The 19,523-nt window shown below is 32.0% G+C and overlaps 2 protein-coding genes across 2 annotated transcripts; both read right to left on the bottom strand.

Moving 5' to 3' along the window:
- Positions 1 to 811: 811 nt before the first annotated feature.
- LOC120121390 lies at positions 812 to 2,203 on the bottom strand. The gene is made up of 2 exons (XM_039140747.1): positions 1,685 to 2,203; positions 812 to 1,576 (listed from the first exon to the last, which is right to left on the bottom strand). Exons 1-2 carry the CDS (start codon positions 2,201 to 2,203, stop codon positions 812 to 814), a joined length of 1,284 nt encoding a protein of 427 aa, XP_038996678.1.
- Positions 2,204 to 2,296: 93 nt separating this feature from the next.
- On the bottom strand, positions 2,297 to 4,291 carry LOC120121391. The gene is made up of 4 exons (XM_039140748.1): positions 4,111 to 4,291; positions 3,482 to 3,678; positions 2,728 to 3,048; positions 2,297 to 2,677 (listed from the first exon to the last, which is right to left on the bottom strand). The coding sequence occupies exons 1-4, from the start codon at positions 4,289 to 4,291 to the stop codon at positions 2,297 to 2,299; spliced, it is 1,080 nt and encodes a 359-aa protein (XP_038996679.1).
- Between the last annotated feature and the right edge of the window lie 15,232 nt (positions 4,292 to 19,523).

Below are 19,523 nucleotides of genomic sequence, written 5' to 3' on the forward strand. Positions count from 1 at the left end.
AATGTATTTTATTTTAATATATACTTTTGTTTTTTTTTATAAAAACAACTAATTTTATTCAAAATAGGAAAGATCTCAAATTACAATAAAAATTTACAATCGCAATCGTAAATTAAGCACAATTAGGAAAATTTTCTATAATCATTGAAACAAAACTAGTAACTTAAGATCACATAAGGACCATACAAGGAAATATTAAATCTTATCAAGAAACTCGAACAAAGATAGATACAAACATATCTGATCGCATCGACAAATAAACCACAAAAGGGGATCAAGCTATTAAAAGACCACTAACAAATCGTAAATCAGACTCAAGCAACGTGAAAAGCTATCCTTGAATGCAAATCATGTATCCAAATCCAATTCGATGGTCCAAAACAGGGAAGATCACAATTCTTTAGTATGCAAACTTTATATTTTACTCTTTTTTTATTATTGAATATTGTATTTTTTATGTATAGTTTACAACCATATATTTATATTTATTAGAAATATTGAATTATGAAATATATGTTGTAAATCCATATTTTTTTGGATAATCCAATTTCATTACCCAAGAAAGCAAAAATATGCTATAAGAGAACCAGGTTCTTACATAAACATCAATACCCGTTAAGCTATAAGCCCTCAGTTATCACACAAACAGAAAATCCAAAAAATACAATAAGAGTACAAGGAACCATAAGCAAGGATTTGGTCCATAGTTTTCAAGCGATGCTCTAGCTTGCGCAGAGGGCAGCATTCATCAGGTCCATTCTGTTGATAGGGCAGCCATTCAACCTAATTCAAATAGCGTCTTTAATGTCCTCTAGGATTTCGTTCCACAGCTTGGCTTTTCCCCCAAACAGCCTACCATTCCTCTCTCTCTCCAAATGCCATACACATAACTCGACAAAGCGAGCTTTAAAACTCTCGTGATGAGAGACTTACCCTTAAAACAATGCGTGACCCAAGCTAACTCGTCATCCCAGTGGCATGCACTGCGATTGACACCACAAAGTTGGAGAATGGCCGTCCATAGACTTTTCGCATAACCACACTCGAAGAATATGTGACTCCTAGTCTCAGGCTCCAAATTGCAAAACAAGCATCTGTCATTATCAACAACTAATCCCATCCGCAGAAGCCTCACCTGGGTAGGGAGCGTATCCAAGATGGTCATCCATAGGATTATATTGTGCTTAGGGATACGCCCAGAGAACCAAACCAGGTGGTGCCATACAACCTTCTGTGCCATGGTACGAATGTCCTCCCAAATCTGCCTTGTGCTAAGTTCTTTGTCTCGTCCAGTAAATAAATGATGAATAGAAGGCCTTAACTTCAACAACTTCCTGAAGTTCCAGTTGGCATTTGAAGGTGAATTCATCTTCCAGATATTAGAGCTTTTAATTACATAGGAATGAATCCACGCCACCCATAAGGAGCCCTCATCCGCTAGCAAGATCCTGATCAGTTTCACAGCACAAGCTTTCTTCCAGCCAAGGATATCAATAACCCTAAGACCCCCTTCATACTTCAGAAGGCAAATCTGTTTCCAACTCACCCGAGCTCCCTTCGCAGGTAAATCATATCCCTTTCAAAAGAAGCGAGAGCACAGTTGTTCAACCTTCTTGATCATTGTGACAGGAAGTACAATCTGCCTACACCAATAATTTGTTAAGCTAAATAGGACATCACACACCAGTTGAAGTTTGCTAGCAAAGCTCAAATGCTTGTTAACCCAAAGGTTCAGTCGCGCCCTTATTTTATCAATAAGAGGCTGATAGTCCATCTCATTAAGTTTTTTTGTCACCAAAGGGATACCCAAGTATCTAACATGGAGCTTCCCTATTTTAAATCCTGGAAACTCACTTATATCCCTGCAATGCACAACAGATAACCCAGCAAAAAACATCTCACATTTGCTAACATTTAGTTTTAGCCCGGAAATAGAGTAGAAATCATCCAGCACAGTTTGCACACCAATAATAGAGTCAATGGAGGCTTTGCAGAAAATGAGAAGGTCATCCGCAAAACAGAGGTGGGTTAAGCCTATCATTTTACATTTGGGATGGAATTTGAAAATTCCCTTAAGAGCAGACACATTCAAAAAATTTGATAAAACATTCATGGCGAGTACAAAGAGGTAAGGTGAAAGTGGGTCACCCTGCCTGACACCCCGAGCACCCCTAAAATAGCCAACGAGACTGCCATTGAACATGATCGAATAGCTCGGTTTGGTGAAATATGCCCATATCCAGCCAATAAATTTCTCTGGCAGGACTAAAACATTCAATATAACAGTAATGAAGCCTCAATCTAGAGAATCAAAAGCCTTTTGAAGGTCTATCTTCAAAGCACATCTAGAGGAAATATTCTTCCTATTATAGCCCCTAACAAGCTCCTGGGCAAGGAGAGTATTATCTACAATACTTCTCCCTTTAACAAAAGCAGTTTGATTCTTAGATATCATGCTAGGAAACACAGTAGATAAGAGCCTAACTAAGATTCTGGTGATGGTTTTGTAGATCACAGTGCAGCAGGATATATGTATAAAATCTTTGACTATGCTAGGGTTAGGCACTTTAGGGACAAGAACAACAGTTGTGGAGTTGAAAACAGAAAGTATAAAAGAAATCTCAAAGCAATACCTAATAGCAGCTATGAAATCCTCACCAATAATGGACCAACCTCTCTTGTAGAAAAAAAGATTGTAGCCATTAGGCCTAGGGGACTTGTCATTACCTTGTCCCCAAATGTCATATTTGATCTCCACATCGGATACATCCCTGATGAAACAACATCGACTCCCAGGGGAAGAGAATAATTGAGAAGTTCTTTAATTGTTGCAATATTGCTACACTTGACATTCACATCAGTCGTCCCCAGCTGGTTCTGGAAAAACTTGATCACCTCGTTGTACATATCATCAAAAGTGTCCAGCTTGACACCAGATTGATCATAAATGACCCTTATTGTGCTACTTTTCCTTCTTCTTGCCACCATCGAATGGAAGAAGCGAGTCTCTTGATCTCCTTCATTAATCCAGTTTGCCTTGGCCTTTTGCTTATAAAAAAAAGAACTCAGCTTCTTCAAGGTTTTTCAGCTCCCTTTCAACTTGTAATTCGTCGTTAACATTTCTGCCAGCGGATAAATTTGAAAGCTGGATACACAACAGTTCATCGCTTTTAAGCTTCACTTGGTTGGAAATGTCATTAAAATGAGCTCTGTTTAAATTCCTAAGAGGACATTTCAACATCTTGAGTTTTTGGAACAAAACTTGAGCTGGATTACCCACAACCAGAACCTGTCAAGACTCCTTGATTATGGCAAAAAAATATGGATGCAAAGCCCAGAAATTAAAGAACTTGAATGGTTTAGGTCTGGTCATAGGGGCTGCATTGTGGAGCCACACCACGGCTGGGCAGTGGTCCGAGTCCCTAGGGGCATGAAACTCTATACCAGAGTCTAGAAAATCTTCAATCCATGCCGAATTTACCAGCACACGGTCAAGCTTGCGAGCTAAATAATAATCGTGTTGCTTGTTCGACCAGGTGAATAGAGATCTAGTGAAAGGATGGTCGAAAATTCCCATATTTTCCACACAGCTCCGAAAATCCAAAATATCAGCATGAGTTGAAGCATTAACACTACCCGTTCTTTCCTCAGTATTCAAGATGATATTGAAATCACCCTCTATCAACCATGAAAGATTTCCCTAACACAATCTAGTGAGCTTAATTGGTTCCATAGCTACCTCCAATCATTACCATCGTTCGAGCCATAAACTGTAGTTACACATAAGTTTTTCCCCCATAAGAGCCTTTAATAGAAATACTTTGATCAAACACAGAGACGACATAACAAGCCAAATATCTATGCCAAAGCACCCAAATACGACCATTGGTTGTGTGACTATAATTACAACAAGAATCCCACTCACTAAATCTTTGGGTTAAAATGTTTGCAGAATTCACCTCCTTGACTCTAGTTTCCATCAAACAAAGAATGCCTATTTGATAACTAGCAGCCCATCTTAATACTTGTCTCTACTTATGAGGATTATTAAATCCTTGAATGTTCTAAAAACAAACTAACATAAGGTAATGGAAGAGGAAGAAGCACCACCTCTATCCTCCATTTTCTTTACTTTGTCAACCTGCTCTTTTTTCTTTAACTTTAAATCTTGTACAAGCTTTGCCACTCCCAAAGAAGCTGCTCTCTGCTTCTTACCAGAATCATCAGCAGACAACAATCTTTCAGGATCGATTGAGTTAAGTACCTTGAACTTGTTCTTGGAAGCTCCCATAGCAGCCTTAGCTTCTTTTGTTGGCCTACCCCGTCCTCGCTTAATAGGAGGATTGCTCCTAGAAGCCCCCACATGAGTAGCTAGTTTTGCTCCATTAACAACATCTCACCCAGAACCAGTTCAGATCTTGTCAGCATAATTCTCTTCAACTAGCTCAACATTGCTAGGAATAGTCTGTTCAGTAAGGTTATTTTCCTCAATATTCACACCAACACTCTTCCCCTCATTCCTAGCCAGAATTTTATTAACATCATCCTGTTTTATCTCCTGTGCTGGAACTTTTGTCCTCCATACTTGTTTCTTCTTCTTCCCCAGAGGATAGAATTTCACAGAATTACCAAATCTACTACACTCAACACAAGAGACATGTTTACAAGGTACAACGACCTTGATTCTAGCTACAAACTCATCACACAATAACACATCAACAAAGTCTGGGATCCTCGAATCAACATAATTTCTAAACAGACTCTAGTATACTCAAGTCTCTCCCTAGAAGCTTAATGAAATCCATATGTAAGGGCTTACCGATACACTTGTGATGTAGCTGAGTCCCTTCTTTGAAAATAATTCCAAAGGAACATTGAATAATTGGATCCATATTGGCATGCGATCCAAATCGAAGTGTAGCTCCTTCAGTTCGGCTCCCATTTCCTGAGGAAGATAGGTTTGTGCTGTACATGCCAGGGACCATTTTCTAAAACCCAGTCCCTGGCCGAGGAGCTAGCAAAAGAGAAAACAAAAAGATTTGATCCGGCCAAACTCACCTTCACCGGAGCGACTTTGCCCCACATCAGCTCAATTGTCTTCTGTAGTAAACTAAAATTTGGGGTTGAGCAATGAATTGCCCAACTAGAGCATGTCTCCACTCCAAAATTCCCTCCTCGAACACATATCTTGGAGGCTTCACAACGAGCGAACCCTCAGTCTCCCTCGGGGGAAAATAATCCAATTCCTGCTCGTTCCCCACCGCAAATAGCTTTCTCCAATCCGTAGTTGCACCAGTAGACATAGCCCAACAGAAACCCCAAAGAATCAACCAGCAAAATTGAGAAAGAATCAAACAATTGAGAGATCGAAGAGAAGAATGGCTTGTCTTCAATCACTGTTAGTCCTGCTAACATGCACCGAGAGAGAAGGCAAAACGTGCGCCATTGTAAATCCATATTTAATCTTAGTTAATATGGTGAAATTAATTTTTTTATCTTATATTATTATTTTCTTATTAAGGACTTGTTACTATTATTATTATTATATTTTTTTAAATTAATATAATTATTTCAATTATATTATTATTAATTTTAGGTACATTAATTAATTAAATAAAAATTTGGATTCATAGTATTTTGGAGAGAATAAAAAAAATTTCGGGTATAATCCCGATAAATTTTCCCTCTTTTTAAAAAAATTAAGATTTAAATTTCCGACGGAAAACATGTAATCCATCATAAATTAAAAAATTCAGATTTTTTTTATATTTTTAACATTCTGAAAGAAAAGATATGTTCATCGAAAACATAAAATATAATATTTTATTTATATATAACATTCAGACGAAAAAGATATGTTCATCAGAAACATAAAATATAATATTTTATTTATATATAACATTTTGACGAATTTTAATTGTTCCGTCAGTAATATACTGACGTAAAATATTGTCTGCGACCAACATTTTACTAATCACTCTATTTCCTCATAAATTCAGTCATAAATTCAGTCATAAATTCTATCAACAATTACATTTTTTTTTGTAGTGCAAATTAAAAAAAATGAATGTTTACCATCATCGTAACTCGTTTGGGGATACACTTCACTCTCCATTTCCTTACTTCGATGAACTCCTTTACGATGTTCCCCATTTTTTATGGGATACTAAATTATCCATTAATGTTAACACTTGTAACATTTAATTATGCTACATGCCAACATATATTTTATTTTAACTTTGAAGCTTAAACCTAAAATGACAATTATAATCCTTAAATTTTCATTTTTTTATATAATATCTAAATTAGATATAACTTCCAAAATGCATAATTAGGATGAGTTATATAATTAAACACTATTAAACTTACACCTTTCAAATTAGAATAAATTATCAACTTTTTCAATTTTATTTTAGTCTTTAAAATTGATTTTTTAATTCAATCGTTAAACTTTTGGTTTATTCTTATTTTAGTTACTATGCTGTTAAATACAACATTTTTCTTTTAAAATTATGAATTGACACAAAACCCTCTCCATCTTTTTATGAAAATCTTGATGTCATAATCCCTTTAATTTCTTGACGATGAGTATCTTCTTTCAAATCTCAACAATGAGGAGGTGGAGAACGAGGATAAAAATTGTATATATCTTGATTCTAGGTTGATCGAGTAGTGAATATTATAGACGAAAGTGATTTGGGGTTGTAAGTTTTGATTTGAGTTTTCAAAAAGACGTCATAGCATGGCGATTTCACACTAACGGGATACATGGTTAAAATTATAAAATTTTCATCCTAGAGGAATAAGATAAAATAAAATAAGAAACATGATGAACATGAAAAACATGTCAACAAAAAGTGGTTCATTTCAGCACACGTGATCAAAGTAGGAGTAATTAAAAAATGTAATGATTATTTAAAAAAAATAGTGATCAAAACATGAAAAAGACTAAAGTTGAGTGATATAATTGTAATTTACCTTTACATTGATGTATTAGGACGAATGCATGCAACTATTCATGAATAGTTATCATTAAAGGTTAATAGTCATTTACAATTTCTATATAAAGGACCGTAAATGATGAAGCAATGCACTCAATTCCAAGTGGATTTTCTTATATTTTCCTCTTCATCTCTACACGTTTGTATTTTATATTTCCATATCCAACAATCTCTCTCTTTTTATTTTTAAAATAACTTTAATATATTAAGGTAAAAGATAAAAAAAAATCCAAGGAAATTAGGATGTGCTAGTTCAACTAAGGAGTTAACTTGAACACCAACAGCACAACATAATGGAGGGTTGTACAAGTTTGTTGGTTAATTACCGGAGGGAAGAATGCCGGATTTTCAGAAGTAACGGCGGGGTAGCGGATGTTTTCATCCAAGGAAGAGAAGTAAATTAGTTTGTGTTGATTGATAGAGGGTTTCGACACATGGACCTCACGGTCGGAGGGGACCCGAGAGCTTGGATTTTGGGGAGGAGGTAGGTGGGCTGATCAGAGTGAAGGATAAAAATATAAAATTAAGTAAAATGGGCTTACCAAGATTTTAACCTCATTGTATTGGACAAGTCTTTAAGCCTAGGCCTGCTATATATATATATATTACTTTAACTCAAACTCATGTTTTAATCTGTTTAAGTCTGAAAGAAATATATATCAAACAACCCAACAAGTAAATAGATTTCAAGTTGGGAACAAACAAAATATCTGTACGACAATTCAATTTTTTGAATCTTGGAAATTTTTAGTTTTACAAGTAAAATCATAATTAATAAATAATTAGTTATAAAATAATTTGAAAATCTATTAATTTTAAAAATAATTTTTTTCATATATATATTTTTTAAAAATTAAAATTTCTACTCTTTTTTTTTTGAAATTATTGCTTAAAAATATTGAAAAAGATCAAAAATTAAAATTTAGTTATAATTGAGGGGTTAAATAAGATATTTCCTATTAATTTAGTATGTCATATCACCTCTTAACAATACTTCACAGATGTTAGGGGCAAAATTCAACTGGATTTGAAAAATCGATTTTTTCGACTCCACTTGACTTGAGAAAACTCGGCTTGAATCGATCTTGGGTTGTAAATTCATAAACTCAGCTCGACTTGAAAAATTTCAAGTTCAAGTCGAGTTGTAAAATACAACTAGAATAACTCAAAATTTTTAGTAATTAGTAGATTTTTTTTAAGTTTGAGTCGAGTCACTCGAATTTGTATAATATATGCATATCATATATAAAAACTATGAAGATATATATATATATATATATGGTTGCAAAAAACAATTTAAATAAAAATAATAATATAATAATATTATAAATATTTACATTTAAATTTAAACAGAACTTAAAAACTCGACTTGTATTTTATAAACTCTACCTAACTAAAAAAATTTCAAGTTAACTTCGAGTTGTAAAATAAGACTCGACATTTCAAATAAATCAAAATTTTTTATTCGACTTAATCGAATACTCACTACTTACAACGTAATCTATTTTTTTAATAAAATCCAAAATTTAATATCTATGTCATAACTTTTAAAAATCCGACTGACAAATGAAATCACCAATCTATCCATCTTCACACATTTTGTATGGTCCATGTTCTTCAAATAACCCCATCACTTATCACCAAATCACTGTGTTCTGCTTTGTGACAACCCACCGTTGAGTTTTTCTTTTAGTTTGTTTTTTTATAAAATTTTATATGAGAAAATAAAGAAATAAATTAGTTATAGAAAAATGTATGTCTTTCTTTTATTAATATTGTTGTATTGTAAATAATTAAATATGTACTATCTTTTAAAATTTACATGATAACGTCATACAACGGATTTAATCTTACGTAAATATGCATTATCTTTTAATTTATAAATGAAATTAATTTAATTCGATTGAATTTATTTAATTTATGAACAATCTTATAATTATATTCATGTTGTTCGATTCTCATTTTTATGTTAATTTTCTGTTTTATCTTTGACCAAATTTTGATAAAATAAATGCTGTTTCATGTTTTGTACATTTATTTGATGTTTTTTGAAGTGTTATACGCAGATGTTTTAAAATGGTATTTTTAAAATAAATAAAATTTTTATATTATTTGAAGTACAAGATACTTATTTTTCAATCATATAAAAAATAATTATAAATTAAATAAAAATAAATTTTAATTTCTATTTTTAAATTTGTCTTTTGTATACCTTATTCAATTCATTTTTCAGTTCAATTAATTTTTTTGCCCATTTGGTGTTCGTGTTTACATTTTTTAATATTATTTTCCTTTCTCATTTAAGATGTTGAATATATATATATGATTAAAAATGTTGAAGTTTTATGTAAATCTTCATGTAAGAATACAGTATGATTTACTTTATATCATTTAAGGTGTTTAATTTTATGCCATTTTCGTATTTAAGGTGTTCACATCAATTTTCACTGTTATTTTTATATTATTATGATTTATTTTTATTTTTCATACTTTTATATAATATTCTAAAATAATTAAGATTCAATTGCATTAGGATCAAACTCAAATTTAATATAATTTATTAATAAATTATTTGCCATTCGACAAATCGTTCATATATTTTCACCTATAAATCTGAAGTCAGCAAAACTGTTTTACAATGTTGTTTTGAGGATAAACGTCACTAACTTTAAATATATAGTGGCGTTTACAATCCAAACGCCACAAACTGATAACTGTAGCGGCGTTTTTTACAAATACTGTAATAGAGTTTATCTATAGTGACGTTTTTTTAATAAACGTCGTAACAGAGTAGTACTTTAGCGGCGTTCTTATACAAACACCGCGTACTGTAGAGGTATTTTTTATACAAACAGCGGAATAGGTTTATCTATAGTGACATTTTTCAACAAACATCGTAACAGAATAGTACTTTAGAGGCATTTTTATACAAACGTCGCTATAGACACTACATCAAAATATATTTGTAGCGTCGATTTTAGCGGTTTTTTTTAGAGAAAACGCCGTTGTTTTTTTACATTTAGCAAGAGCATTTGCATGTTTGGTTCCAAGTTGATTGGACATAAATTATACAGTATTTCATGATGTTTGCAGATTATCCAGAATTGATCAAATTCTGTACTCTGCTGAAAACTTTTTGGAGCATGACTCAGGTTTTTGGCCTGCACAGATTTTAATACAGTTGTTAGTATTATTTGTTGTTTTTATTTTTCTCCTTAATTTTCGGTTTTAATGATAGGTTATGCCTGTAACATGTTGAAGGAAACTAATTTAGTCTTGTATTCTTTTTATTTGTTGTGGCGGGGAAAGAGAGCACTTATAATAACATCATTATAAGGCTTTCTTTGAAATGAATTGAGTTTGATTTTGCTAGTGTTTCTCAAGGGAATGGACTAATGGGACTGATTCAATCATGTTATCGATTCGTGTATCAGTGTCATGTTTGTGTATCGATTTGGGTATAGTCATGTTTTTGATTTTTTATATTTATATAAATTTTGATATGATGATTTTTATCAATTCATCTCTTCTTCTTCCTCCCGTTTGGGTCTTGTGTAGTATTTGTGTTCTAGCTGTGGTACAAAATACATCACACAATTTACAAAGGAATTTACCATGAGCTGCATTCAATTAAAGCATTGCATTTGAAACATAAAAACAGGGCCGGTCTAATGAGTTTTAATGCCATGGGCGAGATAATAATTTTATGCCCCTATACTTGTACCGTATAATAGACAAAACATAAATAATTTTTTTAAAACAAAAATGTAATAGAAATTATAGTCAAACAATATCATTACTAATACAAACAAAACCTACAAGGCTACAAAATATCACCTAAAACGATGCCTTCGTGCATTTTTTGAAGCAAAAACCTCTATTATTTTACGATAATCAAGACTTTGTAAAAATTGCCTTTCGATGCTTAGAATTCCTGATCTGTTCAATCTATCTTGAGTCATCATGCTTCGAAGATAGGATTTCAAGAGCTTCAATTTTGAAAAACTTATTTCCGCGGAAGCAACCGTAACCGGTACCGTCAATAAAATTTTATATGCTATCAACACATTAGGGAACATATCCATTCTTCTTGCAAACTCCATTATTTAAATAGATGTCCATAGACTTTCACCTTTGTGTGCTTCATCTGGCAACATTTTCTGCAAAATTTATAACTCCATAAATAAATCTTTTCCATTAATATCAAATTCTTCACCATTTGTCAAATTGAACTCAAGATTTAAAAAACATTTTTTTAGTTCATCATCAAGTAATGAAATTAACTTTGAACCATCAAACAAAAAACCAAATATAGACTCGAAATGTTGTATTTGTTCAAATATACTTTTCAATTGAACAAGAGCCATATCTACAAGAATAATAAAGTAATCCTTTCGAAATGCTTATTGAGAAGATTGTTGTTCTCTTTCGGTATTTGGAATTTCATCAAATTATTTTTTCTATAAGAAATACGTTTTTTTTAGGAAATTGAGGTTCAACACTAATATTATATGCTATTTTTTTAGCTTTATTAATAGCATTGTCAAACCCAATTTCCCTATATTTTTTAAAGTAATTAATTAACCCGTCTAAGTTTTTAACTGTAACACCAAGAAGCATATCTTTGGATTGTAATTTCTTACTAACCAAATTAATTCTAAACAAAATTTCATGTCATATAAACTTAAAAATAAATTCAAACCCAATTTCACTATTTTTCCATTAATTTTTTTTGGATTTTCGAAGGGAGAATTGATTAAGTACCGTCTAGCGTCTGCACTTCCAAGGGAGAATTAATTTTTTTGGATCTTCGTCGTCTACTTAAGCCTTCTATCGACCGATAATGTATTTTGGCCTATTTTTTGGGCCATATATATATATATATACACACTATAAGCACTAGAAAACTGATGCCCCCTCAAACATGCTGCTCTGGATTAAGGCCCATCTGACATATGTATTGAGTCGGGCCTGCAAAAAAAGCAGTGGCTTCAGAATGGTATGGATTTGTCTACCCCACCTAATATTTTGTTTTTAACATTAAATAAACAGTAGTTATTAAATTAACATTATATAAACAGTAGTTATTAAATATCAATTTGGATCGTGTTAGATTGTTTCGAATTTGTATGGCCAGTCGACTGTCCTGGATGAGCCTGTTGTATTAATTGGATCAAGCCAACCCTTTCCCCAACCTCCAATTGTAGTGCCAAGAAGGAAAAGTTCTCAAAGGTTTTTTTAATTAATTTAGGGTGCTTACATGATAGTATATATTCTAAAGATTTTTAATCATTTGACAATAAAAATTTATTATTCTTACAATCTTTGGTGCTTGAACCTAGGACTTCCAATAATAACAATCTTCCCTTTAACTATTCAGGTAACTTGGCTCCAAGGTTATTTTTCTTAAGTTTAAAGAATAATTACAATAGCAAGTGCAAGTAATACCAATGTTTTTAAAACCGGACTGGACATTGAACCAGTGAAGGTACTGGTTCACTGGTTTAACCGGGTTCAACCGCGGTTGAACCGGATTTTATATAAAATATTTTTTTTAATTTTACATAATATTCAAAGCAATATTAATATATATGTAACATTTTTTTAAGTTTACAATATTAAAAGGTATAAAAATATACAAGTCATAACATATATAAATTAAAAACCATAAAACAAGTGAAACAAAATAATTCAAATCAACTACAACATAATATTTAAGGTAAAACATATTAAATAATAAATATAATTATATAACTATAATCAAAAAAATAAAATTGAGGTTTAAAAAAATCATAACAAATGATATCATTTGGTTTAATTTTTTTTAAAAAAAAATCCCACATGGCTAAGAAACATAGAAGAGTATCCCAAAAGTTTAAAGAGTAAAATTATGAGAACAAAACAATCTTACGTGGCTAAGAAACATAGAAGAACATCCAAACTTACTTCTATAAATAATAGATGTAATTTGACATTCAAAATCGTGGAGCCTTTTGGTGAGCACAAAGCGAACTATTCTTTCGCTTCAATTGAGCTCAAATTTTAGGCTTCAATCGAACTTCTAATTTTTTTTGAGTTCGAGCCTTTTTGAGTTCAAGTTTTAATATTATATTTCGAGTTCGAGTTGAACTTGATAATTTTTAGCTCGTGAGTTTTTGAGTCGAGTTGAGTTTACTTTTAAAGTTTTCGAGTTCAAGTCGAGCTCAGCAATACTCGAATTTGACTCGACTCGTTGACCAAACGACGTCGTTTGGTTTAATTTTTTTTAAAAGAAAAAAAGTGAACCGGTGGTTCAAACCGATTTTCAATTGGTTCACCTCGATTTTACCGGTTTTTAGCCGGTTCTACCGATTTTCAGCCGGTTCATTGTCAGTCCGATTTTGTGAGGTAACCAGACCGGATAGGCCACCGATTCACGGTTCAACCGGTTGAACCAGTCGGTCCGGTCCGATTTTGATAACCATGAGTAATACACACCTGAATAGTTACCATCGGACTTAAAATTAGACAACTCACACACGGTGAGAGTTACATATGAATAAAATATGAAAGAACAAACAAAAATAGCCAGAATAGTTGGGATGTGTATCAATTTCGTTTCTGTTTTTAGCTTTTTTGCAGAATTTGATTTGGAAAAGGAGAACAGTTTGGTTGATGAATAAGGGCTCAAAATAACTGAAAATCAGGAAAACAACCAGAAAAACATACGGCATCTTGTTGAGAGTAAAAGATGTATTTTTTTCTCTCATACGTGTACTAAGTGCAACTTTCTTTACAAGTATGTACGGTAGTCTCATGAAGCTATATTTTGTAATATAAAATACCAGATGAGTTCACAGTTGACATTCTATTTTCTAGGTATATATAGTCAAAACTAGACATGAGTGCTAGAACCTCAAGTGTTTAATTAAGTGTTCGAATAAATCCCCATTAAAGGCAAAACGGCTAATATTTTCTCATAGTTGACTATGACAATTAGACTAGTTGAAAAGTATGCGCTCTTATATTTACTAAAAAAAAAAGCCGACCAAAACAGTGGTCAACAATTGATGGATGATCATATGTATTTTCTTCTCAAGTCAAACAGGTTTTTTACTATCACGATCCAATGGATGAGGGTTGATATGTTGTGCTCCGTAATGCCCCTAGAGACTTGATAGACATCGGGGATAGAAGTAGAGATAATATTTAAACAAGATATTTATGAGAAGATATTTATGAAGATATTTATGAGAATTGATATGACATAACAATATAATAAGATTTTATATCTTAATTTAGTAATTTATAATATTATAACTTATAACATGTTGTCCTTCAAAATATTCATTAATAATAATATTTTCACTAAAATTGTTATTTGTTTATTACATATATCATGCCCAGGAGAAAATTAAGTAACTTGCGAATTATTCAAGCTTCTCAAGAGGAGGAAGAAACAAATAATGTGGAATCGACTGGTGTTGGCTCTTCAGAAGTTCTGATTACTGTTGAAGAAGCTGTAGAAATTGAAGGTAATGTTCAACACTTTCTTTAATTGCTGGTTCATTTTGAAAACTTACATTGAATTATTTATTATATAGATGGTCGAACACGCAAATTAGAGGACTACAACGTTGAATGAATTATACCAACTTCCTCCTGGGAACCGTGTGAAAGTTTCAAGAAATAATGTTGGTCAACGTATTGGCCCAGAAACACGTCTTCTATTCGGCTACTTAGGCATGTTTGCATGTAATGCTAATATTTTACCGATCAATTATGAGTCATGGCGTGAAATGCCAAATAGTAACAAAAATCAAGCTTTGGATTTTTGTTAAGGTAATAATGTCATTATAATAGATAATCCATAACAATTTAATAGTAATTTATATTTACTTGAACACTTATGTTATTTGTATGACAAATTTTCTTTAGGGATCTCAGACGATTATTTGAAGCAAGCGTTAGGGAAGAGATGAAGAGACCACAATAATTCTTTAAAAAATAAATACTTCAAGAATGATCTCAACCTTGAAGAGAAGTTACAAACCGTCCCACCTGGAATGCTCAGGTATCAATGAGAAGATGTAGTCATGTCTTGGAGATCAAAGAAAGGACATGTATGATGTATTTTTCAAAAATAATATAATGTCATTATAATATTGAATTTATAAGTACAAATTTAAAATTTTAGGACCGAGAGCATGTTCGTGTTGCTAGCAGACAACAACAAAAGTATACTCACACAGCTGGATCGAAGAGCTTTCCTTGTATAGCTAATGATGATGTATTATTGATTATTCACATAGTGATTTATAGTTGGTAGCACATAGTAAAGAAAATTATTTATATTATTAGATAATTTTTTTGCAAGACTTAATTTTTATTCTATATTGTAGGAAAATATGCCTGGTTGTAAAGTTGGACGAATAAAGCTCTTCAACATGACACATATAAAAAGGATGACACTCCTATGACTGATGAAGCTGTAGAAATTATGGTACATTTATTGGACACAAGAATTGAATTATGTTATATGTAACATCCTAAAAGTTGGGTTAGTGACCAAAATAGAATTTTTGGAACTTTGAGTCATAATTTTGAAAGATTAAAAAGTTCAGGGATTTAATTAGAGAATTTTTATGTTGGATTTAATAGTAAAGTTTGAAAGTAATAAGGGTAAAATGGTCATTTAACAAGAAATATTTTTATCTTCTTTTGTAGGCTATATATATATATATATATCACGTGGGGCTTAAGAGGAGAAGAAAAGAGTTCTCCAGAAACTCTCTTCTTCTTCAGCCGTGGAACTTTAAGCAAAGGTAAGATTTATTGTTAGTTGAATTTTAGCTGAATTTAAGATTGGGTTATGATCATTAGATGATAATTAAGCTTAAGGAAAGCTTAAGTTATCTTAAAATCAAAGGATGAAGGAGTTAGGAGAGATTAAAGATTTGGAGTTTTTGAATGAAAATTTGGAATAGAGTTGATAAGTAGAATTATAAGTTAAATTTGACTTGTCAATGGTTGAATTAAGAGATATGAAGTGTTAGAATTGGATTTAGAACATGTTGAAAATTTAGTTTAATTCTTGAATTCCATGAGGTGGATAGGATTTTGAGGTTTAAGATATGATAAATGGGTATTAATGAGTTTAAGCATGTGTATGTGAGTTAAGAATATGATAAGGGATGAAACATGAAGTGTTTAAGTAGATTTAGAGTGATTTTTGGCCTTAAAAGTGAATTCTGGGTAAGGGGGTATCAGTTCCCATTCAACAGGTACCGATATCTCAAGAACAAAATTCAGGAAGATATTCAAAGGGTACCGATACCTTAAGGAGTGTATCGATGCCCCTTGAAACGGAAAAATTTCGAATGTAATTTGTGTATCGATACATAGGCAGTGTATCGATACACAGTGAAAGGATGTACCGATACCCTGTAACATCCCAAATCAGGGTCAGTGACTAAATTGCAAATTTTGTAAACTAGGTGCTCGATTTCGAAATAAGTTAAAAGTTCATGGATTTAATTGAAGAAAGTTGATGTTGGATTTAATGATTAAGTTTGGAAATATTAAGGGTACTATGGTAATTTTTCAGGGAATATTTTTATTTCCCTTTATAAAGGGTAATAAGCATGTAGGAAGAAAAGTCCAGAGCATTCTTCAGTCTTCTTCTTCCTCCTCTCAACCGTGAAGCATGGTATAAGGTAAGTGGGTCTTTAGTTGGTTAATTCTTTCGTTTTAAAGCTTGTTTTGATTCTTGGGATATTAAGAAAGATTAAGGAAAGCTTTAGGTGGCTTAAACCTCAAAGATTAACAAGTTATGAGAAATTAAGAAAAATGAGTTTTTAAGTGAATTTTTGATATGGAAGGAGATAATAGATTGTGAAGTTGAATTTGACTTGTCAAGGGTTAAATTAAGAAGTATGAAGTGTTAGAATTGGAATTAGAACACATTGAAAATTTGGTATGATTTTTGAATCTCATATGGAAGATAGGATTTTGAGGTTTAAGATGAAATAAATGAATATAGATTGGTTTAAGTATGTGTACTAGAGTTAAGAATGAAAAGGGGATGATATATGAAGTGTTTAAGTGGAAATGAAGTAATTTTCGGGTTGAAAATATGATTTCTGGGCAAGGGGAATCGGTACCCATTCAAGGGGAACCGATACCCCTTCAAACGACAAAATTTCCAGAATGTCATGAGGGAATCGATACCCCCTCAGTAGGGAACCGATTCCCCCTAAAGGAAAATGGGAATATTGGTTTAATAAGTTCGTTTAAGTTGCTAGTATCTAATTAAAAAGTGTAGGTATCTAATGATTACCTCGAAATGTACATTTATGTAGATTCTACGCATAAAGAAATTCCGAAACGTTTGGCAAGTAAGATCGATCAAGGGAAAGATAAGAGATTGGAATTGACTAGTGAGGCCAGGTGAGTGCATATTCAATAGTATACGATGTGCGATGGGAATAAGACTTGCGATGAGTCTATTTCCTAAAGTGTTACACATGAATTCATGATTAAAGGCATGAGTGGAATATGCATGTATGTATGCTTGATTATATGGATTGATCTGTTCTTTTATGTGTTAGATGATAAAGTATAAGTAATTACATAAGAAAGGTTATGAATTATATGAGATATAAACTATGTGATCATAGTAAAATATAATTATTACTATATGATAAGTGAAATAAGCTGGATAATATCGATCTATAGGATGAAGTGAGAATAGTACACTAACTAGGAGATTTGAACATAAATGATAAGATGAACATATAAGATAAGCTAGATGGGAAAGATTCATATGTTTAAATAAAACTATAACACATGGGTTGTATGATAGAAAATTATGAAGTTATATGAGAAGATTATAGGAGTTATATGAAATTGAATTAAGTAAACAGATTAGATCATATATAGAGAAATAATAGAAGTGAGATATGTTTATAAGTCTGCCCTAGATGAATATGAATACGAAACATAAGAGTGCTATATGATTTATATTAGGATAATCTTGAGGATATATATATATAGATAGATATGAAATGAAATGAAATGAGTTATATGAATACACAATTATGTGATGAAATGGTGGATTACCTGAACATGTGAATATATATATGTCTAAGAGAAGGCATAAGATTAAGATATAAGCAATGTGACTATAAGTGTATGTGCTCTAAGTGATATGACTTATAGATATTTCTATTATAATGTTACATGATATGTTATGTATGTTAAAGGAATTATGTGATGGTATAAGAATTGATATGAAATATATGTGAAAACCAGTATATGTTATGAGACAAAACCTATGATTATAAGCTATGTGAAAGTGTTCCTATCTGTTATATGAAGTATATGATCATATGTGAACAAGATATGATGAGTATGTGTACATGAATAAATGTGGTTGGGTGAGAAATGATAGAAATTATATGAAAACATGTATAGGTGAATTAGCTTTATAATTAGGTAACTATAGGAAATCATAACTATGAATTATGTGATGTGAAAGTAATCTATGTGATTATATGTTATATGAATATAAGAACATGAGATATGTGACATGTGAATTATATGGAAATGATCTACGTGTAAGTGAACTACGTGACTATGTGATAATATGAAAAGAAGCTATGTGATAAGTGATATGTGAAAGTGAATTACAAGTTATGTGAATATTTGAAATGAAATAAATGATAACGCCCATGTTATGTGTCATGAGAGCTAGGGTATAGTTGGCATGCCAAGAGTCGAGGGTCTACGCGGTTCTTCGAGACATATGTATATTCTTTGGAACATGTGTGAAGTCTAGAAAGACACATACTTGATCCCTAGCATATGTATATGATTCTTAAAGAATTCTACGTGTCCTTATGGACATTATTATATGGCACTACGGTGCAATTCTACGGGGCACTTCGGTGCATTTATACGAGCTGTGGTGACAGCATAGTGCACAACCTCTATAGACTCACATATCGATAGTTCTCACATATGTACATGGGCTAATCCAGAGATATGAACAAATATAAGTTAGTGGTATGATAAATGCTATAGAAATGATATGATGTTGTGTGTGTATAGTGTTTGATTGAAAAAGTATGTGATTATATGATAAACTGTTAATGATGAATTATGTGTATGTATGTATTTACTGCAATTAATCTGATATGATTTTATACGATATGAAAAATGCATGGAATTGCTATAACATGATAGAACAGAACATGCATGTATCAATATATGTTTTAAAGTGCATTATAAGTTGTTATGCCTCACTAAGTCTTCGACTTAGCGTGTGATTGTTTCACACGTAGGTTTCGAGAAGAGTAAGGAGTGATGCGGAGCAAGACAGGTCAGTTTTCCTTACCAAAAGATCAGATCAGAAATATTTGACAAAGTATGTATTTGGTTATGTATAAAGTGTTGGCATGTAATAAGTCATTATGTACGGGCACTCTGATAAAGTCTTTATTTTGATTTAAATAAAGTTTTAAATTTCCCGGGATTTTTTTT

The sequence above is a fragment of the Hibiscus syriacus genome, unplaced genomic scaffold (genome assembly GCF_006381635.1).
Source record: "Hibiscus syriacus cultivar Baekdansim isolate YM2019G1 unplaced genomic scaffold, ASM638163v2 tig00110372_pilon, whole genome shotgun sequence".
Taxonomy (NCBI): domain Eukaryota; kingdom Viridiplantae; phylum Streptophyta; class Magnoliopsida; order Malvales; family Malvaceae; genus Hibiscus; species Hibiscus syriacus.